The sequence below is a fragment of the Mycteria americana genome, chromosome 1, assembly GCF_035582795.1.
Source record: "Mycteria americana isolate JAX WOST 10 ecotype Jacksonville Zoo and Gardens chromosome 1, USCA_MyAme_1.0, whole genome shotgun sequence".
NCBI lineage: Eukaryota > Metazoa > Chordata > Aves > Ciconiiformes > Ciconiidae > Mycteria > Mycteria americana.
The window spans coordinates 221,938,448-221,964,435 of record NC_134365.1 but is presented as its reverse complement, the minus strand read 5'-3'; the positions used below and the strand labels follow the sequence as shown (position 1 = coordinate 221,964,435).

General features: G+C 66.3%; 2 protein-coding genes across 4 annotated transcripts in view; one reads left to right on the top strand and one right to left on the bottom strand.

Annotated features, from left to right (window-relative positions):
• Nucleotides 1–10,657, bottom strand: part of CLPB (ClpB family mitochondrial disaggregase) — a 93,222-nt gene extending 82,565 nt beyond the window's left edge. For 2 of the 3 annotated variants that reach the window (XM_075491379.1, XM_075491381.1), the window contains exons 1-2: nt 9,767–10,209; nt 5,934–5,985 (exon numbers count right to left, since the gene is read on the bottom strand). In XM_075491379.1, the coding sequence (XP_075347494.1) occupies nt 5,934–5,985; nt 9,767–10,163 (449 nt within the window). In that variant the 5' untranslated portion in view covers nt 10,164–10,209. Of the gene's footprint in view, nt 1–5,933; nt 5,986–9,766; nt 10,210–10,234 lie in introns of those variants that run through there. The other variant, XM_075491382.1, reaches the window with a different exon arrangement.
• A 6,886-nt stretch (nt 10,658–17,543) lies between these two features.
• STARD10 (StAR related lipid transfer domain containing 10) lies at nt 17,544–25,595 on the top strand. Its single transcript, XM_075491378.1, has 6 exons — nt 17,544–17,857; nt 23,895–24,042; nt 24,273–24,376; nt 24,554–24,671; nt 25,185–25,237; nt 25,311–25,595. The coding sequence occupies exons 1-6, from the start codon at nt 17,696–17,698 to the stop codon at nt 25,536–25,538; spliced, it is 813 nt and encodes a 270-aa protein (XP_075347493.1). The 5' UTR covers nt 17,544–17,695; the 3' UTR covers nt 25,539–25,595.
• The last annotated feature ends 393 nt before the right edge of the window (nt 25,596–25,988 follow it).

Genomic DNA, 25,988 nt, shown 5'->3' with positions numbered 1-25,988 from the left:
TTTGACCTAGAAACGGACTCATTTTCACAGATCTACTGTGGTCCTGGCAGCTTATCTCAGCTCCTCCTAGCCATTTAAACATAAAAAGATGTAAAAGGCGTAAAAGATAAGGACAAATACCGCTCCGGTCTAGCCGGGAGGACTGCCCAGGTCCCACCGTGTCACACGTGCCCCAGAGCAGAAAGGGCTCGCAGCGTTCTCCGTTTTCCAGCACATCTCACCACCATGCCAGGTACAGATCAGAAAGCAAATCTCCACCGTGACTACACAGTTCAGCGAGCGCAGCAACTAACGCAGCCCGGGAACCTTCAGCTCGGTCTCCGGGAGCTGACCGCAGCCTCAGGTTTAATCTTTTCCCACTAGCAGGCCAAAACAGCATGACAGCGTACGCCCTGGGCCAGAGGTATTTTTATGGTGGGGAAACAAGCCTGGCCCTGCCAGCACGCACCCCAGGTATGCCACGTGCTCCGGAGCGCGTCCCACATCAGCGTTTCTGCGACTGATCTGAATTAGAACTACGTGGGGACTGAACCCCCGGAACACCACGCCGGCGGGCAGCAAATCTCTGCGACAGCAAGGGGAGATGGCGTGCTATCAGAGGACTGGAAGCAGGGGACAGTGAGGCTGGTGACGGACCAGGACCACCCTCCCCCTGACCGGGCCGACCGGGGTGCTCCTGCCGTTGGGATCAGGACCATTTATCAGGCGTAACCCCGCCGTGGCCAGCAGCCCAGGCTGGGCCAAACCCCATCTCGCTGCAGAAGGGAACTCTTGTTCGATGAGCTCCGCTGCCTACAAAACAAGGGAGAAGAGACAGACGCAGCCTGGGAGGAGGCAGCGCAACGATGAGTCAGAGACGACAAGATGAGCGATGCTCGGCTGCTTGACCAAAAGGGAGAGATCACCGTTTGGGGAGATCAAGCTTGACTTGGCCGTTTCTGCAACCCCCCACCTAAAAATCAGCCTGGAGAGAGCAAAACCAGCTGCAGGAGCTGACACGGAGCTTCCTGCCCTACCACCATGTCTGGCTGGACCCCTCCGAGAGCAGGAGAGTGCCTGGTCATCTCCAGACCTCATTAACATGCAGATTTGGGTTGCTGCCTGCTGTTATGAATGAGCCTGGTAACAGCCGTCTGACATACGCACCGTGTTTCCATGAGTCACAGTCGTACAGTGCTTATGAGAATACTGTTCCATCATATTTATCTGGCGAGGAAACTCTGCTGTAAGCCTGCACTTTTGTGGGTGGCTTATTAAGAAACAAAGCTGGAACACAGAGAATCAATATTAATACTGAATATAAACACAAGGGGGATTGAGGCAGTAATTCTTTACGGCTTTGCTTCTTGCTTTCCCTCCAAATGCGCGGAACAACTGAGGTTGAGGGAAATTAAACTATCCACATTAATTAGGTGTTATCTTCTGTACTGGCTAACAGGATGAAGGGCTTGAAGGGAATAGCTGGTTTGCCACACACTCCAAAGGGCATGGTCTCAGAAGTCAAGGCGTTCCTTGATCTCGATGAAGAATTCGGCCTGGTTTCTCACGTTTAACAAGCAGGTAAAGATGAGAAAACCTGTCTGGGAGCTGAGAGGAGACAGAGGGAAGAGGAGAGCCTACGGCTCAGGGGCTGGATCCAGCCTTTGGACACGCGATCCTTCCCGCAGCAATACCAACGTGTGTGTTAACGTGAGGTCTGCCTGCTCTGAAAGGCCTCTTCCTCCTCAACCAAGGAAAAAGTTGCTGGTCGGAATAACGTGAAATTCCCCTGCACATAAGCCTCCCATTCATTTTCGATATTCATAACCTTAGTCTTTCCAAGCCTGATTGAGAAACTTCTAGTTACCAGCTGAACTAACACTCATTATGGCTCAGCGCTCTCCCTATTTAGCAGTTCAACAGCAAAACAGGGCCCAGAGAAAGCCTTTCAGAGCAAGGTGCTCTGGACGCCGCTTGCGAGCAGAGCTTGGCTGGCTGGTGTAAGTGTCCTAGCCCAAACTCGGAGCGATGCCAGCCTCCTTTCGGTTCCTTCAGCCCAATTTTCACTCGTGCCTGTGGTTCTTTGGGGTCCCAGACAGAAGATCTGGACAGGCGTAGGACAGCTTGGCTTCCAAGATGAAATGCTTTTAATTTTGCCTAACTGTATCACTTATTTTCCACCTCCATTCACGTCCTGACAGCTGGAACAAAGCAGCGTGTTTGCCTGCAGCCTCGTGAAACGTGAGCTCTTTAGTACAGCACAATCAGAGGACCGTCACCGCTTCCTTACACACGTGGAAGTACTCCTGATGCAGCAGCACCCTGCTAGCTGCCACTCCTCCGTACACCGCTTCGGAGTTCTGTACCTGCCTGATCCTGTGCTCCTCGAACCACTGCCATTACCCCATTTTCTGACCTTCCTACTCAACTGATGCGATTGACTTTAACTAATTAGAGGAACACGACGATGAGACGTAAACACTCGGAAAGAGGCAGCGAGAAGACCCACAGTGGAAGATTTACAGTCCAAGATGGGGAGGCTGAAATCTTCTGGAAGGGTGACCTGCTCTGAAGAGCCAGCCTCCAAAAAGCCAGCATCTTCTCCGGTTGATGCTGCTCACAGAATCACAGAATCATATAGGTTGGAAAAGACCTTTAAGATCATCGAGTCCAACCATAAACCTAACACTGCCAAAACCACCACTACACCATGTCTCTAAGTACCTCATCCAAACGTCCTTTAAATACCTCCAGGGATGGCGACTCAACCAGGGATGGCGACTCAACCACTGCTCCTGCCTCTCCATCTTCCACATCATGCGCCCTGTCCCTGCGTATTTACGGTGTATTTCTCAATTCCCCACGTACAGCCCCTCCACCTCCTCATTACATTAATTCCTACAGGAAAAATTGCTTCACTCTTCATTGTGCCAGGTCACCATCACACCTCAACAAGCAGCAGATTATGGCCACCCATGCCCAGGCCTCCACGCCTCCCGTTTGACTACCATTCCTTTTAGGAACCAGCTACCGCTTACCCTTGCTGGCATTCAAATCCTCTGTGGGGGTTCTCATTCTCCCTAGTTTTCCACAAGGAAGACAGCCTTGGCCCCATCATCCTACAGCTGGCTGTTAGGGTGACAAAGGGGGTCACTCCCTTCCAAGAGAGAACACAGAACTCTTTTGGGATAAGGGACACAGACTTACCCTAAAAGCTCTTCAGTTCTCTGCTTGTAGCACAGCGTCTGCTCCAAACCGCCTTGGAGCCTCTCTCTACCCTGTTTTCCCTCCGCAGTTAATCACAACTATGACTTAACTCACCGTTTCAAAATTATCTTCTTTGTGCCTCACACCACCCTCTCTCACACGTCCATTTTCTACGTTTCAGACCAAAAAACTGCATTTCCTAGTCATTGTCGTTTTAATGCATAAAGGGCCGTGACAAGCCGTCAGCTGAACGAGGCACTTGAAAAAGGCCAGCTCCCCAGTTCGTGCAGCAAGGAAAAACAAGTCCCCAGCAGCAGATGAAGAGAGCGCGTACCAGAGAACGCGGTCTGGAGAATTATAAACATCTGGCTGCTGCTTCTAATAGTCTTTGAGCCAAAAGGCTGGAGAACTGAACAACACCAGCAACTGCTCCACAACACAAACAACAACGCATCTCTGCTCAGCTTTCCTGGCACGGCCTAATGAGACAGGTTGCTGAACGGCAGAGAACACGCGCCTTGAATCGCTCTGCGAAGCCTGAGCGAGCCAGGAGTTCAGCTCTACCACACCACCGCTTTTGCACTGCCTGTAAGTTATTATACCAAGACATTAGGCCATGGGAGAGAATTTAAATGAGTCTAAAGCTATATTAGAAAACTCTATCACACCAGGCTCCCTGCTCTTAACTCACCACCAGCGAGGTGTGTGGACCAGGGGGGAGAGCAGGCGGGGGACAGCACTGTCGGGGGGAGGACGAGGCACGGACAGGGTGTTTACCTGGACGGCGCTGCCCTCTCCCGGGTGCAGCCCACAGTGCTCAGCTGAACGTCACCCTCCTGCCTTGCTAACGCTGAATTTGGGCTTTAGTGGCAAGAGCAAGAGAGCCCTTAATGCAACCCTGTTCGTGCCTGCTCCGTTAGCTCTGCAGCAGCCGTGGAGTCCCTGGGCTGTGGAAGCTTGTTGTAAAGCAGAAGCCGAAGCTGCCTGCAGCAGGGAGAGAGTCAGCAGTTTTTTCACCGTCCCCTGCCCAGGCCCGGCGGTGAAGGCACGTGCCGGGCACAGGTAGGCAGGGAGCTCCAAACACAGCGGGGAGGCAGCTCCCCAGGGAGCGGGACTGGAAGGAAAGAGCACAGAAACAGAGGGAGAGGCCGTGGAGCACAGCTGGATTGTGTACAGCCGCCAGCCCTTCCCAAATAGGGGGAGCACAGAGCATCCCTGTTGCTGCTCTGCCTGACCAGGCTCACAAATCACCCAGACATCCCTAAGCAGCAGCTTCCTGCAATTACAAGCAGCAGAACACATGTGCCAATTAGCTGCCCACCAATATCCTCTTCGGCCCTTGATCTAGGCCAGATCTCAGCCCCGGGGTGCAGCAGAGCCAGGCTGCTTCCTCTGAGATCCTGGAGACTGGAAGGAGCATCCCCTGGCTGCGGGCCAGGAGGGCTCTCCTCCCCTGCCGCAGCAGGATGCAGGGACAGCAGCTCGCAGCACCGAGCTCCCTGCATGCCTGCACCGGGTGGGAGATCTCAGCCAGAGAGAAACTCCAGGTGTGGTGAACACAGGAGAGCAGCAACGTCTGCTCCCGTCCCACGCGAGCTGCCAGGCTACCAAAAAATCTTAATTCTGTACGGTTTGAGGGCAGCGCTTGGGGCACGGGAGACCTCCTCACCACTGGGTTACTGAGAGAGACCAGGCAGGACGGCCGAGCTCTGCCGGACGAGCAGCTACGCCTGGTTCTCAGACACTTCTCTTCAGCCTGTGTCTTCAGGACATTTGTTTCCGCCACACAGCTCCAGACTAAGGCCCTGGCACTCACTGCAGATGAGGTCAGTGCTGGCCTGCCCGCAGATGTATTTCGTTAACGCAGCACTGCTGCTCACAAACCATCCTGGGAACCGCTCGAGCCAATCCAAGTCCCTCCCCAGAGCTACAGCCGCAGGAGGATTCGGTGGGCAGCGAGCAAACGTGCCTCTCGGGGACTGGTCACACACTGGGCCTGAGAAACGCGCTCGCTCATTAACACCCCAGTGAATTTAACACTGCTAGACAGCTCCCGAACGATGCCATGGCACAACCCCAACAGAGGACGGCACGGCCAACGGCAACGAGGACAGCCAGAGCACTGGAGGCCCGTTGCCTGTGGAACAGGAGCACCGGGACAGCTCCGGAGATGCTCCGCTCCCCAACGGCCATGTGCTTGGTCACCCAACCACAGCCACTTCCCTGACAGGTCGGCCTGGGCGGCACAGGCAGACCTGAGCTCTCTCCTGCGCTCCTTGTGGGACACAAGCCCCTGTCCGGGCTGGAGAGCTGCCGGCTCGGGCTGAGGAGCCCGTAAGGGCTGTTCATTCCGAGACAGACCCCCACAAACAAGGCTCTGCGGCTTCTGGCCTGGAGGGGTTCGTCCGCACCACGCTGCATTGCACGGCCTCACGTTTTGTCCTCTCCCAGCACAGGGATCTGCGATCCACCTTCCAGTCCACAGGTTAACTGTGCTCACGGTCCCTTCCGACCCACTCTGGATCCGAGATGGTGAGGCGAGCACCCCAAGGGGTGCGGGAGCAGCCAGCCCTCACCGCTCTACCCCAGGAGCTGCGCCTCGGGATGCCCACCCAAACACGAACAAGTGCCGAGTCACAGCGGGTAACGAGGATGAGCCCACCCCTTCCCCAAGCGCTGACAGAGCTTTCCTGCCTTCCCACCCCTCGGCAGCACTGTTCTCTCGCACCTCTCTAAAGCCTGCTCACCTGTTGATTTCCGAAACGTTGTTGATCCTCGCAGCTTCCAGCAGAGCATCTTCTGAAAAGAGAGAAAGAAGAGAAAGCGAGTTAGCAGCAACACACACTTACAGACGTAATAACCCGGAGGTGGCACAGGCCACTGCGGCAGAGAAGGCAGGGTCTGTGCTTATCAAACACCATAGGTTAGGAAGGATCTATTTCTGCGAGCAGGTTTCTCCAAAATCCCTTGCTTGCTTGCTGACTTGTGACAGCCTCCCTGCAAGCCCCGGTGCTAGGCTCCGGGGAAGGCAGGACCGAACAGCAGTGCTCAAAACACAGTCACAAGCAGAGACCTGGGAACCTGTGTGCAAGCTGAATCCCCAGCCTGGCTGCACAAGTCCCTTCCTCGCCTCTCCTAGCCCAAACGCAGACGTTCAGCCAGCTGAAACAGCAGCTCCCCGTGTGCCATATCGTAACACGAGAGATCCCCTGGGCAGCACCTCCGTGGATGCAGCCAGGGATGCAAATTGCTCCTCTCTGGGAAACCAGTCTCTCCCAGCCTGCCAGAGATCACCCGCGTCTGTAGGAAACTACCTTCGCTTACAACTGCGGGCGCTGCCGGTCTCTGGCTCGGAAGGTGCCACGGGATGGGCCTGGCAAGGGGCTGGAGCGGAGGAGAAAGGTCCTGCTGGGGCACCCGGGGCTGGGGGCGAGCCAGCAGCAGCTCCAGCAAGGAAGCAACTGTGTCAACAACTGGAGAAACAAAGACTTCTCCTGCGTTTGCAATGCAAACCCTGCAAACGGCGGGCTCCGGGGTGCGGCAGGCATGACGGGGCAGCTGGCACTGTCACCCCAGGCAGTCACAGCCTCAGCCAGAGGTTTCCCGACACCACACCAAGGCCAGCATGTTCCTACCGCAGGCTCAGAATGACACCTCCTGGCTAGAGGGGGTAAGGACAGCACCCCAGCTCTGCCTCTTGGAGATGCACAGAGCTGCTGGAGCTGGAGTTGCTCAAAAACAGCGCAGAGCTGTACCGGGGCATTTGGGGACAATTCTCCCCAATTCTTACCAGCCTTCAGGTGCTTCCTGCTCTCTCCCCAACATTTTGTGCCTCCTTCCTCCAAGTCATTTGTGCCCGTGGCTCGGCCTTCTCCCTCGCATCTTTAACCTGTCTTCCTGGAGAGCAGCACCAGCAGACCGGGCTCTGTCCTGCGCGCCCCATCCCCTGCTCCTGGGGCAAGGGTCCCTCTCTCAGGACACAAACACACAGCCACGACCGGACAGAGGCAGCGATTACAGCTCACCCCAGCAGCCAGCTTTCTGCAGAGGCTTGAGCTGCACCGCAAACCTCAACGTTTCCTCTGCTACCCTGAAGGTAACGGTGCTCAGCGTGCTGCAGGGAGCTATTTTGGCTGACGGATGTCATCGGTGCAGACACCCATCCAAACGAAGAGCTTTCCAGCTCTTAGTGGTCTTATTGGGAAAGCCAAGATCAGTGGGCACTGCGGGTTTACCTGGGCAGCGCGCTGTCTCAAGGACAATCCACCAGGCTGAGTGCGTTAGAGGGGAGCAGCGGGTGCGTTTGTGTGTCCCCCTCGGGGGACGACGGCCGCTCGCTGGCCCCAGTACCGCAGCAGAGCACCAGCAGCACGGGCCACTGAGCCCTGCCCGAGACACGGGGTAAACTCCAGGTAGTTTGGGATCAAATGACCTTCGGTGTCCGAGTTACCGAGTGTTCAGCCACTGCAGCCTGGAGTCAGGCCCAGCACAGTGTCCTCCTCCCAGGCACGGAATCACAGAAGGGTTTGGGGTGGCAGGGACCTTTAGAGGTCACCCAGTCCAACCCCCTGCCATGGGCAGGGCCATCTTCAACCAGAGCAGGTTGCTCAGAGCCCCGGCCAACCTGGCCTTGGATGTGTCCAGGGGTGGGGCAGCCACCACCTCTCCGGGCAACCTGGGCCAGCGTCTCACCACCCTTAGCTAAGACTTTTCTTCCTTAGACCCAGTCTCAATCTCCCCTCTTTCAGTTTAAAACCATCACCCCGTGTCCTGTCGCTATGGGCCCTGCTAAAAAGTCTGTCCCCATCTTTCTTATCAGCCCCCTTCAAGTACTGAAAGGCCACAATAAGGTCTCCCCGCAGCCGTCTCTTCTCCAGGCTGAACACCCCCAGCTCTCTCAGCCTGTCCTCACAGCAGAGCTGTTCCACCCCTCAGATCGTTTTTGTGGCCTCCTCTGCCATGTCTTTCCTGTGCTGAGGACCCCAGGGCTGGATGTAGTACCTAGTAAAGAACAAGGTGGGGCTTCCCCAAACCCACCTGCAAAGCGAGAGCGAGGGGAAGGCTCTCCGATGCGCGGCAAGCTCTGCAGGGACCCTTGAGCTCTCCGGGGCCTGATGTTCTGCAGCCGCGTCCCTGTGTCCCTGCCCTCTCCGGGAAAGCATCCCCCCTGCTTCCTGCACTCTCTCTGTCTCCCTGGCTGCGGGCTTTGGGACGCTCGTGGCTCTGTCCCCTCTGCCTGCAGCCACATGCCAACCACTCCATAAACCGGCTCCTGCCAGAAAGCCAGGCCTCGGTCTCGCCGACCTTTCCTAAGCACTAATTACACAAGACTCCCCATAACGATGGTGAAACCTCCTGGGTAACCAACCCAGAAGCCCAGCGCAGCAGTCGGCGCGTTACTCATAGGGAAACCGACCTCTGACGTGCCTGAAACCACTGAGTAAGTGTCCTGCTCTGAAGTCACAGCCCCTCCTGCCGCAGGCCTGTGTCACACCAGCGGATGAGCTCGCTGCCAACAAGCCCCAACCCGTGAGCAGCGAGCGCTGGCTCATGATGAAGGCACCGCAGCGAGCAGGGAAGGCCCCCCCTCGTGCACACACCAGCTCCTTTTCCGCAGCTTGGACCGAGCCTGGATCCTGACCTCGTCCAGCTGAAGGTCTGAAGGTTGCCTGGCACTCAGCAGAGCAGCGACCATGTCTCGGCTCCGACACCACCTTGCCCAGTAACACTGATGAGGCCACTCCATCCCCTGTCCTGCGGCAGGAAAGCGGGGTGACAACAACCTGGGGTGGAGAGGCCAAGCGTAGGACCGCACCCCGAGCACTCCCAAACACAAAACACCGCACGAGTGCCGAGAATGGGACTCGCTGCGGCGCAAACCTCCAGTTACACATCAACCTAAAAGCATGCAACTTGCCCCAACAGATCACTGGGACTATCCTGTGCGCTTCAGCTCAGACATACAGACCCAAACCTAACGCTGTGGCAACGAGGGCTTGTGGCCACCCACCAACTGCTTCCTTCCCACAGCGGGGTGGAGATAAACCACTCCGTGAGAAACCTTGCGCTTATCAGGGTAGTAAGTCAACCCCCTCCCAACTCCCAAACCTTTGTGCTTGCCCAAAATGTCCTACGGTCAAAGCAGAGGACTGAGAGAGCTGGCCCTGCAGAGAACATGCACCCTGACAGCTCAGACCCTCCCCTGCCAGACTCCTGGTCCGCAGGGACTCGGAGCCAGGTCCTCTCCCAGCAGGCATCACAAAACCGTCCTTAGAGACGGTCTGGGGTGCAGCTGACAAGAGCGCTGGCTATTTTATCTTGGTGGCAAATGTGAGGATCGTTATCATCATTCTACAGAAGAGTTTGGGTACCCGTCACAGACCGGCACACCTCTGGGCTAGGGATGAAGGATAACACTTTCCCTGAAGGGCTTCCCAGGCCAGTGCCAGCAGGCGGGCTCCATCTCCAAGGAGGGACCCCCACGCTCCCCTCCCCGAGGGGCACAAGCTCCCCTGCTCCGCACCGAGCCCCCTCCCACCCCGGGGCTGGCCGAGCCGAGACGGCGAGCAGCAATAGTCACCCTTGGAGCGGTGGTCCCTGATGTAGCAGTACGCCAGCGCAGCGAGGAGGGCAGGCAGCGCAGCTCCCGGGGGGCAGCTCCCGTCTCCGCTCCGATGCCCACCGGGGTCTCCTCCGCGACGACAGCACCGCTCAGCACCCGGGGGCCACGGCACCCCAAGGGACATCGCGGGGCCGGACGGCCCCGGCACGGGGCAGCCTGCGCCAGCCAGGCCGGTGGTGCGCGGCCTGGGGGTCCGCAGCAGGGACAGGCCTGGGACCTGCAGCCTCGGCCCCTCCGCCGTGGGGGTCCCCTTTGGGCCTGGCCCCATATCCACGGGGGAGCCCCCCGGGCCCGGCCCCAGTGCTAGGGGGGAGCCCCCCACTGCTAGGGGGGAGCTCCCGGGGCCTGGCCCCATGGCTACGGGGGAGCCCCCCAGGCTTGGCCCCACTGCTAGGGGGGAGCCCGGCCCCATTGCTAGGGGGGAGCCCCTCGGGCCCGGCCCTGCTGGCGAGGGGGAGCCCCTCGGGCCCGGCCCCGTTACCGGGGGTCTCCCCACCGGCCCCAGCCCCGTTACCGGGGGTCTCCCCCCCGGGCCCCGCCGTCGCCCCCCCCAGGCCGCGCCCCGCCATGTCAGCCCCGCGCTCGGCGGCGGCGTGGGTTCGCGGCGCCCCCTGGCGGCCGGAGCCGGGAGCAGCCGCGGCCCGGCGGTCCCGGCCCCCTCAGCCGCCGCCGGAGCCCCGTAGGCCGCCGGCGAGTGCGACAACCACGGCCGCGCCCGGAGGAGCCGCGCCAGCCCCGGTGGCGGCGGGCGGGACGCCAGGGAGGCCAGCATCGTCCCCTCCCTCCCCGCGCTACGCCGCTCGCACCTTCCCCCCCCCCCGCCGCTGAGGCCGGCGAATCAAGATGGCGGCCGCCGGCTGCCCGGCGCGGCCAGAGCGTCGGCGCGGGGCCGCGCGCAAGGCCTGCTGGGAGTTGTAGTCTCCGCCGCGCCCGGCGTCGCTCTGCCGGCGCCGCCGCGGACTACAACCCCCAGGGGGCGCCGTGGCACCGCCCGCCCTCCCGGGGCATGCCGGGAAGCGGCGCCGGTTCCCGTCCCGGCAGGGGGCAGCGGGGGGCCGCGGGTTCGAGTCCGCCCCGGGGCGGTGTCGGTGAGACCCGGGTTCGAGACCCGCCCGCGCCTGCGCGGGCGTGCTCACACGCGTGGGCACACAGGCGTGCACTTGCACACGTGCACGCGCACACACACGCGCGCACTCCCGCATGCACACGCAGGGACGCGCCCGCCCGCGTGCAGACGCGCGCGCTTGCAAACATGCCCGCGCACGCGGGAGCACGCGTGCACGCACACGCGTGCGCGCGGGCGCGTAGGCGCTTGCACGCGCGCTCACAGGCGCGCACGGGCACGTGGGAACGCGTCCGCGTCCGCGCGCGTGCACTCGCGCTCTCACGCGTGCGCCCCGCCACGCGCGCAGCCACGCAGGCACCGTGCACGCGCGCTGCAGGCCCTCCGCGCCCCTGCGCGGGGCCTGCACGGACGCAGGCGCTCCCCTCCCCTGCGGCGGCCCCGCCGGGTGCCCGGGGATCCCCGGGGTGCGCGCCCAGGGGCGGGCGGCAGCAGGACGGGAAACCAGGGCTGGGAGCACAGACCCCTCCGGAACCTTCGCCGGGGGGATTTGCAGGCCCGGGTGGGCTGGGCGCTGCCGATGCGGGAGCCGCGTGCAGGGCGCGGAGCCGGGGAGCCTCTCCCTGCCTTGCACCGCGCTGCGGGACGGGCTGGGGATCTGCCCCCGCTTGTCCCATCCCTGCTCCGTGCTCTGCGCTGGGGCCCCTGCCCCGCGGTCGCGGAGGGGAGCAGCCGGCTCTGTCCCACCTCGCGCTGCGCTAGGGGACAGGCAGCACAGGCAGCACAGGCAGCACCCCGTCTCTGCCCGTCCCTGCCCGGAGCGCTCCGGGCAGCGTGCGGGAAGGGAGCAGAGCGGGGAGCACCGCAGGGGGGGAGCAGCCCGGCCAGCCAAGTGTCCCCCCCGGTCCCCGAGCTGGCCGGGCACCCACGGCCCCTGGGAGAGCCCACCCCGTGCTCTGCACGCCCAGCCCCCCCGCAGCAGGCCCTGCACAGCCCTGCACGGAGCAGGCCCTGCGCGCGCACGCGTGCGCGCGACCCGTGCGCGTGCGAGTGCACCTGCGCGCACGCATGTCCATATGCACGTGCGTGAATCGCGCGTGGGCACGCACGTACGTGCCTGGGAGCGTGCGTGCACGCCTGTGTACAGGAGCCCACGTGCGTGCACGCACGTGCGTGACTCTGAGCGTGCGCGACTCTGAGCGTGCGCGCGTGCGTGTGCGTGTCCTGGCAGGAGGCACCCGGCGCTGCCGGCGCAGCCGCCTCCGTCCCCGCTGCTGGCCTGACGCTGGTTGAATTCCCCGTGCGCGGCCAGGGCTTTGCTTTCTGCCCGCCTGACGACACGAGGGACCCAGGGACGGATCCAGCAAACACCTCCACCCCTCTCCACCCTCGGACGCCTCCGTCCCCCAAAAAGCATCAAGATGCCCCAAAAAGCCCCCTCGGACGCCTCCGTCCCCCAAAAAGCATCAAGATGCCCCAAAAAGCCCCCTCGGACGCCTCCGTCCCCCAAAAAGCATCAAGATGCCCCAAAAAGCCCCCTCGGACGCCTCCGTCCCCCAAAAAGCATCAAGATGCCCCAAAAAGCCCCCTCGGACGCCTCCGTCCCCCAAAAAGCATCAAGATGCCCCCAACCCCCCCCCCGAGCCCCTCAGCTGCTCTCCGGCAGCGGTCCAGGACCCTCCCCGCTGTCCCACAGAGCCGCTCCGCAGGACAGTTTCCAACAGTAAATCGCTGCCCTGTGCGAGAAAAGCTTCTTGGCAGCTGATAAAAATGCGTACAACCGGATGCTTAAGAGAAGGAAAATGTAGAATCGCGTATTTTAGGGACGCGATGAAAGGCGAGCGGCGCGTGGGGTTTCACTGGGAGGAGGGCTCGCCGCAAAGGCAAAAGAAACGGTCGCTTAAATGATCGTGCGGTGGTTGGGAAGGCTTTTTTCTCAACCCTCGTGTATCTGGCACCTCGAGGAGCGCGAGGACGGCAGGCAGGCTCTTAGCAGGCTGCGTCTCCTATTTCTCTCCTCCAGCTCCATCAATATTTCAGAGCCGGAGGAATTCGCCCCGTCTCTCACATGCACTTACAGCTCCGGGAGGAAAACAGGCGTTTCTGCTTCATGATTTGGTGAAGAAAACGGTGTTAAACCGGGCCGCGTGCAGGGGAAGCTGCAGCTGCCCAGAGCCCTTTCCCCCACCGGGATTTACCGGGGGGCTGCGGCCGCCGGCGCTCCCCGTTTCTCCGTGATTCCCGCAGGGTCGGACGTTAGGCACCGTCACCTCGGCGCTTCCGCAGGCTCGGCGCCTGGGCTCTTTAAACCGGGCTGCTCACGAGGTGCGTTTTAGCAAGAAAAAAATAAAAGCCGGGAGAAGTTGGTAACGACAATCGGGTTTGTGGAGAAGAATTGGGTCGATTGCGTGCGTTATTAAATATCTCCTTTCCGCCCACCGGCCCCTGGAGAAGAGCTGAACGCAGAGCTCACGCCGAGTGCTGCCGGGCCGAGCCGTGCCGAGCCGTGCCGGAAAGCTCCGGGAAGATTGCGGGAGCTCCGCCGGTGACCGCGACGGCTCAGCCTCCCACAGGAAACCCATTTTCTTTGACTCAGCGATGAGCCTTTATAACCCGGTATTTGCATCTCTCCACCGGCTCCCAGCAGCCGCCCCCCCCCGCCCGCAGCCCTCGGCGGAGCCTGGCAGCGTGGGCCACGTTTGCAGGGCTCGTTTAGCTGTGCGCTCTGCTAATTAAAGCCTGCCAGGGAGATGGAGAAGGGGGGGGGGGGCAGGGTTAAGGCTCGCCGCGCGGCGAGCTCGGCACCGCGCAGCCCGGCCGTGCCGGGAGCTCTCCCGAGAGCTGTCGGGGTGCTCGAGGCGACAGCGGGGAGGAAGGAGGGGGTTTGGGGAGGGCAGGGGGCGAAGGGAACCGAGGCGGCCCTGGAGCGGAGGGGAGGGGGCTGGTGCCCTCGCTCCCCTCCCCGTTCCCACCGCCTGGCACTGGGAGCAGCCAGACATCGGCGTCGCTGCGCCGAGCGTGGGGGTCCGGCTGGGCCGTGGGTTGTGTCGCAGGAGGGACGCGGTGGCCCCGGTTTCCCCGGCCCGGTTTCCCCAGCCCAGTTCCCCCAGTTGCCCCTTCCCAGCTCCCCCAGCCCCCCCAGCTCTGTTTCTCAGCTCCCAGTTTCCCCAGCCCAGTTCCCCCAGCTCCCCCAGTTCTCCCAGCCCTGCTCCCCAGCCCAGTTCCCCCAGTTGCCTCTTCCCAGTTCCCCCAGCTCCCAGTTCTCCCAGCCCTGCTCCCCAGCCCAGCTCCCCCAGCCCAGTTTTCCCCGCCCAGTTCCCCCAGCCTGGCTCCCCAGCTCCCCCAGCCCCCCCAGTTCTCCCAGCCCAGCTCCCCCAGTTCTCCCAGCCCTGCTCCCCAGCTCCCAGTTCTCCCAGCCCAGCTCTCCAGCTCCCCCAGTTCTCCCAGCCCTGCTCCCCAGCTCCCAGTTCTCCCAGCCCAGCTCCCCCAGCCCCCCCAGTTCTCCCAGCCCTGCTCCCCAGCCCCCCCAGTTCTCCCATTCCCCCCAGCCCAGCTCCGGCAGGCAGCCGGCTCCCTCGCGCCGTGCCCCGCACGCAGGCAGGATTTCTCGGCCTGCAGATGACGTCTGTCCTATTTTCGGCTCGGGTTCTGCGCACCGCGGCGTGCCCGGCAAACCCCGTCTGGGGACGGGCGTGCTCCTGCTCCCGGTGAGAGCCGGAATCGCCCGGGGGAGCGAAGCCGGGCTGGGAGAGGCTGCGGGGTGCTGGCACCCGCTCCGCTTGCCTGGGGACAGGGTGGGGAAACCCCCCCAGGATTCCACAGCGGAGCAGACGCGGGGCTGTCGGGAAGGGCTGGGGCGAGGGGGGCGGAGGGTCCCCCCCTGCACCGGCCACGGCAAAGCCCAGCGGCCGCAGCAGAGCCGGCGGCCGGACGCCCACCTCGTCCCCAGCCCCGCCATCACCCGCTGGCGACGGCAGCGGCGTTCCCACGCGCAGCTTCTCCGCGTTGGGCCGGGACGTGGTGATCAAGGGCTGCCTCGGTTCTTTTTCCCGGGTCAGGACTGCCGGCAGCGGCCGCGCGGCACGTCGAGCCCCGGCGACGCAAGGTCCCCGTGCCGCGGGCGCTGAGCGCGGTGACGCCCCCTCGGTGACACCCCCTCGGTGACACCCCCTCGGTGACACCTCCGGCTCCCCCATCCCAGGGGAGGGCCCCGTCCTCGGACACGCAGCCCGGGAGGGGGCTCTGTGCCACCCGCCCTCCCCGCTGCCGGTCCCAAAGGGCTTCGCTTTGCCGCGCCAAGCAAACCCCGCGCCGCTCCGTCCTCCTTTAAACCGGTATTCACGGCGGCGGGAGCTGGGAGAGCCTTCCTTCGCCTTCCCAAGCGGAGAGAAAGAAATCCTGAGTCTGCAGCATTTCCAGAGCCGGCTGGGAAGCCCCGGCCCTTCCAAAAATTGCCTCGTAGTCAGCACTGCCGATGGCAGCGTGCCCTCGGCGCTGCCGCAGCAAGGCCCGGCACCGGCACGCGGGGACGCGCTCGCCGGGCACCGATCCTCCGCGTCCCCGTCTGCCAGGCCCGGCGCATCGCCGTCGCCGCTATCGCCGCGATCCCCGGCACAGCAGGGCGAGGCGATCAGCGGTACGGCGGGAGAGCAAGCAGCGGGAGCGGGAAGCGGCCGCTAACGAGCACGAGACTAACGTACAGCGAGGCAAGCAAGGCAACGGCAAGCGCCGGAGCCTGCCGACGGACAGCTACGCAGTAACGGCTATACATTCCATCCGGCACATCCCGGGTGTTCTCTCGAACCCTTCGAGCCCCACGTTGGGTGCCAAAAAGGCCCCGCCAGCGTTTAACCCCAGCCGGCAACTAAGCCCACCCAGCCGCTCGCTCGCTCCCCACCGGCGGGATGGGGGAGAGACTCGGAAGGGTGAAAGTGAGAAAACGCGTGGGTTGGTTGAAAGACAGTTTAAAGGGAAAGGCGAAGCGAAGCAAGGAATTCCTTCGCTCCTTCCCGTGGTTCAGCCAGCTCCGGGAAAGCAGGGCTCCGTCACGCCTAACGGTGACTTGGGGGGACAAACGCCAGCGCTCCGAACGTCCCCCCCTTCCTTCTTCTTCCTCCGGTTTTATACGCTGAGCGTGACGCCCTGTGGTGTGGGAAATCCCTTTGGCAGTCGGGGTCAGCTGTCCCGGCCGTGCCCCCTCCCAAATTCTTGTGCCCCCCCCCAGCCTCCTCGCTGGTGGGGTGAGGAGCGGAGGCGGCCCTGACTGCGCGTCAGCACTGCTCAGCGGCAGCGAGAACACCCCGGGTCATCGCCGCCGCTTGGCCGCAAACCCCGGGCACCACGGGAGCTGCTACGAGGAACGTTAACTCTGTCCCGGCCGAGACCGGCGCAGAGGGACGACGCTCGTGCGCTGCACGGGGCCGCGGCGGCAGGGCGGCCGCGGAGTCACGGGGACGGCGTCACGGCCCGGCCGCCTGGCGAGGGGCCGCGGGTGCCAGTCCCGCGCCGTCGGCACCCCTTCGTCCCGCTCTCAAAGGAGATCCCGCGAAACCGGGGGGGACGGGGCTCGGCGGGGACCCTCTCCCGGCAGCACCCGGGGCCCTGAGACGCGGGGGCGCGGTGCAGGACGGTGTGAGCGTGGCTGGGTGAGCGGGTGTGCACCCGTGTGCGGGCACCCGTGTCTGTGTGTGCAGGCAGGGACACGCGTGTGCACCCATGTGTGCACCCACATCTGTGTGCAGGCAGGGACACGCGTGTGCACCCGTGTGCGGGCACCCGTGTCTGTGTGTGCAAGCAGGGACACGCGTGTGCACCCGTGTGTGCACCCACGTCTGTGTGCAGGCAGGGACACACGTGTGCACCCGTGTGTGTGCACCCCTGTGTGTGTGTGCAGGCAGGGACACGCGTGTGCACCCCTGCGTGTGCACCCACGTCTGTGTGCAGGCAGGGACACGCGTGTGCACCCGTGTCTGTGTGCACGCTGGGTGTGCAGGGGGTGCACGGGGGGGTGCACAGTGCGGGTGTCTGTGCAAGTGCAACAGCCGTGTGCTTCTGTGTGTCCCCCGGTGCTCCCGGGGCCGCCCCCGGGCTGCCCCCCCCCCCCCGGGCTGTGCCCCCTCCCCCGGTGTCGCCCCCCCCCCCCCTCCAGTGCTCCCGGGGCCGCCCCCGGGCTGTCCCCCCCGCCCGGTGTCCCCCTCCCCGGTGCTCCCGGGGCCGGCCCCGGTGTGTGTCCCCCGGCCTCTCCCCCCTCTGCCCCCCCCCCCCCCCCCATCTCCGGTGCTCCCGGGGCCACCCCGGGCTGCCCCCCCCCCGGTATCCCGCCGTCCCCGGTGCTCCCGGAGCCACCCCCGGGCTGCCCCCCCGCCCCGGGCTGTCCCCCCCACCCAGTATCCTCCCCCCCTCCGGTGCTCCCGGGGCCACCCCCAGTGTCCCCCCTCCCCCGTGCTCCCGGGGCCGCCCCCGGACTGTCCCCCCTCCCCCGGTGTCGTGTCCCCCTCCGGTGCTCCCGGGGCCGCCCCCGGACTGTCCCCCCTCCCCCGGTGTTGCGTCCCCCCCCCGGTGCTCCCGGGGCCGCCCCCGGGCTGTCCCCTCCCCCTGCCCGGTATCCCCCCCCCTCCCCCGTCCGGTGCTGCCGGCCCCGCCCCCCGGCCCCGCCCCGGCCCCGCCCCGGCCCCGCCCCGGCCCATGGCGCACCGCGCACCGGGCGGCGCCGCGCACCGGCGATGCCGCCGTAGGGGCCGCCGCCACCCGCGGCACCGGCACCAGCAGCGGGGGGCGGGCGGGTGGGCGGGCGTCGTCGTTGTCATCGTCGTCCCCCCGGGGCCATGTCGGGTCGCGACAGCGTGCAGATCCCCGACGACCGGGACTTCGGGGCGTTCCGGGCGGAGTGCGAGTCGGAGCGCGGCTGGAGCCTGAGCTACAGCAAGGCGGGGGTGGCCGTCTGGGTGCAGCTGCTGGAGCCCGAGCGCTCCCTCCACAAGATCAAGGTGAGACCCCCGGGCACCGGCACCGGCCCCGGGCCCCGGCCCCGGGCACCGAGGGGACCCGGCAGCACGGAGGGAGCGCGGACCCCGCGGGGCAGCGGAGACCGCGGGGCAGGGGGGGATGCTGGGGGCCAGCGAGGGTCCCCGGGGGGGACCTGGAGGTAAGGAGGGACCCTGGGGTGATGCAGCACCCTGGGGTGAGCGGGGACCCCGTAGTGAGTGGGGACTGGGGGGGTGAGCCAGCACCCTGGGGTGAGTGAGGACCCCACAGCGAGTGGGGACTGGGGGGGTGAGCCAGCACCCAGGGGTGAGTGGGGACCCCACAGCGAGTGGGGACTGGGGGGGTGAGCCAGCACCCAGGGGTGAGTGGGGACCCCACAGCGAGTGGGGACTGGGGGGGTGAGCCAGCACCCTGGAGTGAGCGGGGACCCCACAGCAAGTGGGGACCCTGGAGTGATGCAGCACCCTGGGGTGAGTGGGGACCCCACAGTGAGTGGGGACTGGGGGGGTGATCCAGCACCCTGGGGTGAGCGGGGACCCCAGGGGTTAGTGGGGACCCCACAGCGAGTGGGGACCCTGGGGTGATGCAGCACCCTGGGGTGAGTGGGGACCCCACAGCGAGTGGGGACCCTGGGGTGATGCAGCACCCTGGGGTGAGCGGGGACCGCAGGGGTTAGTGGGGACCCCACAGCGAGTGGGGTGAACCTGCACCCTGGGGTGAGAGGGACCCTGAGGGTGAGTGGGGACCCCAGGAGTTAATGGGGACCCTGGGGCAAACGGGGACCTGGGATGAGCCAGCACCTTGGTGCTAGGGGACCCGGGGGGAAAACAAGGACCCAGGGCTGAGCCAGCACCCAAGGGTGAGCAGGGGCCATGGGTGCAAGCAGGAATCCTGTGGCAAGTGGGGACCCCGGGGTGAGCGGGGACCTTGTGGCGAGCGGGGACCCTTGGGTGATACGGCACCCTGGGGCGAGTGGGGACGTGGCTGAGCTGGCACCCTATCGCAAACAGGGACCCCAGGACAAGTTGGGGGGGGGGGGTCCCGGGGGTGAGCTGGCACCCCAGGACAAACGGGGACTCGGGGAGTGAGTGGGGACCCCAGGACAAGCGAGACCCTGGGGGTGAGCTGGCACCCTGGGCTGAGCAGGGACAAGTAGGGACCCTTGGGGACAAGGGGGGTGCACGGGGTGACCGGGGCCTCGCCCGGGGACAAACAGGGACCCGTGGGACCCCGGGGCCTCCGTGCTGCCTGTCCCCCCGCCAGCCCTGCTCCGTCCTCGCCCCGCGTCCCCAGCCGGGCTGTCCCCTTGCCCTGCGGCACCCGCCGCAGCCCCCTCTCCTCCCACACACCCCGGGGCTCCCCGGGTCCCCGCTGCGTCCTCCGGCGGGTCCCTTCCCTCCGCGGTGCTGCTTTGCCAGGCTGGCACAGGCGGCTCTGAGCGGCTGCGGGGCCGGCGTGCCGCCCAGAGGCGATCGGATGGGCTTTGCCGGGGGAACCTGGGCTGCCGGGTCGGATCCCTTCGCCTTAAAAACCGGGGAGCGAGATCCTGGTGCGCAGCAAGGAGCAGGGCTGCGGTGCCGAGCGTGCCGGGGGGGGGGTCCCGGGGGCCCGCGGGCAGGCGGGTGCCCGCTCGTCCCGGCTCGTCCCTCCGGCAAAGCGGGCACATGGGCAGCGTTAGTGGAGACCAGGCACCGGGAATCAAAGGGAAAACTTGGGACAGGAGCGGCGTCAGGCTGGGGCTGCCGGTGGCCACGGGCCACCGTGCCACGCCGGAGCCTCCGGCTGGCTCTCTGCAGGGCTGGCTGGCGTCCCCGTCCCTGCCGGCACCTCCGCAAAGCTTTCCCCGGTGCAACGGGTTATGTTGCCCTCACCGCCGTGCCGAGGCCCGGCAGCGACCGGAGGCAGCCCGGCAGGGACGGCAGCAGCCCGGCGGGGTCGGTGGCGGAGCGGAGGCGGTGGCGGCGTTGCGGCCTGCTCGTACGCTGCTCTGCAGCAGCCGCGCAAACAAGCGGTGCCGGGGAAACCTGTCCCTGGGGTGGTGGCGGTGGCAGGAGCACCGGCTGCGCCCGGCTCCCGCTGCGCCTGCGCCCGCTGGGAATCGCCTCTGTTTGCTCCCCGGCGCCGGGGAGCTGCCGGCGTGGCAGAGCCGTGGCTGCGTGTTTGGCGTGTTTGGGCTGCAGTGACCCGGGGACGGGTCCCCGCCGTGTCCCGGTGGCAACAGCCTCCGGTGCCGTAGCGGCGAGCCCGGGGTGCCCAGCGGGACGCAGAGCACGCATCTCCATGGGGTCTGGGCATCTCCCCGGCCACGCCGGCCCGTGGGGAGGCACGGCTCCGTGGGGCGGCACGTCCCGGCCCCCACGCCGAGCCCCCCGCGCCCCGCAGCCCTGCCGCTTGCTCCTGGGGTGTTGCTGCACCCCAAAATGTCTGCGGTGGGGTCGGGGTGCAGCTCTCTGTAGGGCTGCTTGGGTGCAAGCACGCAGCAGGGAGGGTGCGGTGCGGGGGGGTGCGTGTCCTTGCCCGTCCCCTGCCCGCCCCGGCAATCCCGGTGTGCCACGTCTGCCTGCAGCGGTCGGCGTGGCAGGGAACCAGCCCCGGGCGTGCACCAGGATGTCCTGGCCCAGGCTTGGCACGGCGCGCTCCCGCCACGGGGCGGTCGGTACCGCGGGGGTCCCCGAGCCGGGGCAGCTCCCCAGGGCCGGGGCAGCGCGGTCCTTCGCTCTCCGTGCCGGGGGGAGTCCGGGCTTGGGGTGCTGCTCGGTCAAACCCCACCGAGGAGCCTCTGCATCCCCGAAGGCCGAGGTCCGCGTTTACCCCGGCGGCGGTTGCCTCCCCTCCGGCCGCCTTTGCTCCCCGCGTCTGCTCCTCCTGCCCCTTCCCCCCGAAGCCTTGCCCCCCCCCCCCCCTGTCCCCAGCAGCCCCTCTGCCCGCCCCGGCACCCAGCCCTGCTCCCCCAGAGCCCGGTGCCTCCCGCGGCTGCGCCGGGTCCTGCCCCCCCCCAGCACCCTCCTGGCCGCATCCTGCTTGCAGAGATCCCGCTGGCGTTTGTACGTCGACGCTGTGCCTGTGCTGAGCGGCACCGGCTGCCCCGGGCAGGTATCGGGGTACCGTGGGGGGGGGGCAGGACACACCAACGGTCCCTGTGCCACCCCCCTGGTCCCCAGCAGCACCCAGACCCAGCACAAGGGACGTTCCGGCTGGATTTCGTGCCATCTGGCGGGACGGGCAGCCGCCCCGGCACACGTGGCCCGGCTGACGCGGCACGGCGAGGCCGAGCTGGGGTGTTCGCCCCCCGCGCCGCAGCTCCCCGGGGAGGGGGCTGGGGGCTGCCGGCTGTGCCTGGCACCGGCAGCCTCCCAAGAGCCGTTTGCCTCCCTGTTTGCTCGCTGCCTTCCCCGCTCCTGCCGCTGCTTTGTAATTAAATGAAACCCGAAGGTCTCGCCCTGCTTTGGAGCGGCGGCTGTCCCCCCCCCTCCTCCCATTAGGGATGCAGCTCTCGTCTAACCTGTTTTCTGGGAGTCTGGAAACAAGTTTGTGCCACCCGACACGACCCAGGGCTGATTCATCGGCGGGACATGGGAATCGGCGGCCTCGGGGCTGCCCGTTAGCCGTCGCGGTGCCCGAGATGGCTGCGGGATGGGGGACCCCGGCCGGGACCCCCCTCCCCACCCTGCTGGGGCAGCGAGCCGGTGGCCGGGGACCCGAGACCCCCGGGGGAGCCGCCGCCCCTGGGAACGGGCTGCTCCGCGAGGAGCCGTCCCGTGGGAAGCGTTGGGAAGGGGCTGGAGCTTCGCCGGGCTTTGCCGGAGCCGCCGGCACGGCCGGGCTCTGGGAAGCCGCCCGGGAAGCGGACGCCGACTGTCCCTGCCCAGAGCCCGGCTCCATCTCGTTACTTATTCATGGGGTCACCTTGAGACGCGGCGCCCGGTCGCTAATGATCGCGCCAAACATCCGGGCCACGGGAGAGATCTTCTCTTTAATTAACGACCCGCGTGACCGTGGCCGCCGGTGCCGCCTGCACCAGGTGCCGTGCGCAATGCCGGGGCCGGGGAAGCCTGCTCCAGGCTGCCGGCGAAGCCAGGGCTTCGTGGCGGCGTCGGATGCGGGGCGCGGGGTTGAGGTGACCCCAGGGGAGTTTTTCTCCATCCCGGGGGTCCCCTCGGTCCCCAACCACCTGGGTGGTGGCCAGCGTGTCCCCAAGGTGGCCACAGCCCCCCAGGCAGAGCAGGGTCCGCTCCCGTCCCGCAGCCCGGCGTGCCGTCGGCTGTCCCCTCGTGCCCGGCACAACCCCAGCCCTGCAAAACCCCAGGGACAGGGAGGGCGTCGGGGCAGAGCCCGGCCCTGGCAGCCCATCGCGCCCATCGCGTTCACCTCCCTCCTCTCCGTCTTCCTTCCTCCTCCTCCTCCTCCTCGCCCCGTAGCCGTCAGAGTCAATATTGACTCAGGGCTGGGGCACGCGCCGCTCTGGGCGCTTCCCGGCTGGCACCGTCCCCTCTCCCGGCAAGACCCCCCTGGGGACATCAGCCACCCAGGCAGCACGGGCAGGTCCTGGGCCACCCGGCTGGTCCTGCCCGCGTGGGCACGGCTCGGCCGACCGGCCTTCCCGCTTTAGGAACGAACGGCAGCGGCGGCGGTGCCCGATCCCGCATCCGGCCCGCCCGGTGCCGGCACGGTGGCGGGGGTGCCTGGGTGCGGGTGGGGAGCGGGGGGTCCCCAAGCGTGTCACCTGGGGCTGTGCACCCTGAAACGGCCTTGCAAGGCCGTCCCCTTCTGCGTTTTCGGCCGAATGGAGGCTCACGTGGCGGGGTTGCAATGCGGGGCGCAGAGGGACGGGCTCCGTGGGGTTGGGGACGGGCTCCGTGGGGCAAGGATGGGCTCCGTGGGGTTGGGGACGGGCTCAGTGACATTAGGGACAGGCCCTATGGGGTTGGGGACGGGCTCCGTGGGGCAGGGACGGGCTCTGTGGGGTTGGGGATGGGCTCCATGAGGTTGGGGACGGGCTCGGTGGCGTTGGGGACGGGCTCCGTGGGTTTGGGGACGGGCTCTGTGGGGCAGGGACAGGCTCTGTGGGGCTGGGGACAGGCTGGGTGGGTCGGGGACAGGCTGGGTGCTGGAGCGCTGGGCTCGGCGGGCAGCAGCCCTGCCCTGCTCGCTGCCTGAGGGGCCGGCTTGGGCACGACGAGCCCCGGTGCCGGCCGCTGCCGCTCCCCTTGCCGGGGTCGGGGGTCTCCGGTGGCCGCGGCCCCTGAACCCCTGAACCCCTGAAGGAAGAGCCCAAGAGCAGCTCCCTCCCCGGCTGCCGGCCGCAGCGAGGGGGCACGGCCCAGCCCGGCCGCCCCCCGGCTCTGGGGGCCAGGAGGGGCCGGAGCGTCCCTGGGGATGGACCGGGGGCGTTCGGCGGGGTCCGGGTGCCGGTACCCACGCCGGTACCCACGCCGGTACCCCCCTCAGAGGCACCCGGGGCCCGTGCGTTGGCCGGGGTGCAGGAGCAGCGTCCCGCGGCACACGGCACGGCTCTGGCGCCCTTGGCCGGATGGCATCGCCGCTGCAGGGGGAGGATGGCAGCTTCTCCTTTCTTCTCCTCATCCTCCCGAGGATTTGGCTGCCGCAGTTACTGGAGCTGCTCCCAACCCCGGGGGGGGCTGCTCCCCGCTCCGGCCCCCCACCACGATGCTCTCTGCCCCACGGCGCCCGGCACGGCCCCGTGCACCAACCCGGCACCGCTGGTGCCCTGTGCAGGGCTGCTGCTCTGGGGGGAGGCCGGTGATGGGGGGAATAGGTGAGGTGGGAGGGGGCCCCCCAGAAAGGCCCCCCAGAAGGTCCCCCCACATGTGGGGGGCTCAGCTCCGCGCTGGCTCGGGGTGTAGCCGGCTGCAGGGTGGCAAACTGGGTGGCAAACTGGGCCAAACTGGGCTGAGCTGCTGGTTGCGATCCGGCTCCTCTGGGGGGGGGGGGGGGGTTGCTTTGGGTTTTGGGGAGCCTGAGAGGAGACCCCCACCCAGGGGTCCCCGGGGCGGTTTCTCACCCGCCCACCCCTTGCAGTGCAGGATGGAGTGCAAGGACGTGCCGGCGGAGACGCTCTACGACGTGCTGCATGACATCGAGTATCGGAAAAAGTGGGACACCAACGTCATCGAGACCTTCGACATCGGGAAGCTGACCGTCAACTCCGACGTGGGCTACTACGCCTGTGAGGAGGGGGCTGGGGGGGCCCGGGGGGGGGGGCGGGGGGGAGCCGAGCCCTGGGGCTGTCGTGGCAGCATCGCTGGGTTCAGCGTCCGTGGGTTCGGTGGGTGCCGGGGTGCCCGGGTGTCGCTGGGAGGGGGTCGGGAGGGATTTGGGGGGCAGGCTTGGACACGGGGGGGATGCTCGCGCTGGGGGGGGTATCTCACCGTGCTCCCCCACCGCTGCCGTCCCCAGGGAAGTGCCCCAAGCCCCTGAAGAACCGGGACGTCATCACGCTGCGCTCCTGGCTGCCCATGGGCACCGACTACATCATCATGAACTACTCCGTCAAGCACCCGGTGAGTCCCCGGGGCGGGGGCAATGGGGGTGCCGCCCGCGCCGCCGTGGGGCTGGGTTTGCCCCGTGGTCGGGCAGGGCTGGAGGTGTCGGGGGGCTTTGGGGGGGGTCAGGGCAGCCCCGCCTGCAGTCAGTGCTTGCCTGCGCCCCATCCTGCCCCTGTGTCCCCCCCCTTGCAGAATTACCCCCCTCGGAAGGACATGGTGCGAGCGGTCTCCATCCAGACGGGCTACCTGATCGAGGGGACGGGAGCCACGAGCTGCACCATCACCTACCTGGCACAGGTGGACCCCAAAGGTAAGGGGGGGACCCCCGCTCCCGCGCCCCGGGGGGGGCTCAGCCCACCCCAGCGCTGCCCTCGCGTCCCTCGGGGACAGGGACGGCGCCCCGTTAGGGGTCCGTCGTAACGTCACGGATGGGCCGTGGTTAATAAATGGGGCCGGGGGTTCGCCGGAGCCCGGGGGGGTGGGCGGGCTCGGGGTGGGCTCGGAGGCAGCCGGGAGCGTGGCGGGACGCGGCCGGAGCCAGAGCCGCAGCGCCGGAGCGATGCCGGGAGGAAACATTTTGGGCCCGTTCTCTTGAAAGATGCCTTGTTTGGGGTAGAAGAGGCGGCCAAGGGGCTGAAATAGCTTTTTTTTTTTTTTTTTTTAATTTTTTTGGAACTCGGCGAGAAGCTGAGGTAGCGCTTTGGGGTGAACCCCTCCTTCCCTGCCCCCGGCTCGCCCCGTCCCCTCTGCGGGCGGGGCGTCCCCAAGGAGGGTGCCGGTGCCGGGGGTGCCGGTCCCAGCCCGGCTCCTCTTGTCTCGGCAGGTTCCTTGCCGAAATGGGTGGTGAACAAATCCTCGCAATTCCTGGCCCCCAAGGTGAGTCGGCCGCGCCGGGGTGGGCGAGGGGGTCCCCCTGCCCGGCTGAGCTCCAACCCAGCCTTCATCCCAGGCGATGAAGAGGATGTACAAGGCTTGCCTCAAGTACCCGGCGTGGAAGCTGAAGCACGACCCGCACTTCAAGCCCTGGCTCTTCCCCGAGCAGAGCCGGCTGCCCGCCCTGCCGCTCTCCGAGCTCTCCCTGCAGCACGCCGACTCCCTGGAGAACATCGACGAGAGCTCCTTGGCCGAGAGCAAAGACGACCGCGGCGAGGCCAGCGACGAGGACAGCGTCAACTGAGCCCCCCCCAGCCCCCCCGGGGCTCTTTTTGTCCCTGTGTCCACCCCCCGTCCCCCCCCCCCCACACCCACTCTCTCGCACGTGCGCCCACGCTTCTGGCTTGGGGGGGACCCCCCGCTGCCGTCCCCCTGCCCGGGGACAGCGGGGCCGTGCTGGGCTCCCCCCGGCCAGGGGCTGCCACCCCCCCTTCCCTGGGGTGGGAAGCCGGGGGGGGGGTAGGGGGGGTGCAGCCGGTCCCTTCGCAGCCACCGCGGGACCCTGACGTTGTCCCCGGGGGTTGGTGAACCCAAAGTGCCCTTCAGCTCTCGCCCCGGGGCGGGGGGCAGAGGACGGGGGGGGGGCACCCCCTGCCCCTTCCCCGCGCTCCCCCTCTGCCCCCCCGTCCCTCGGCCCCGTCTCTCTGTTAGGGTCTAACAGAGCTGCCGGACCCCCGCCCCCAGCGGGCCCCCC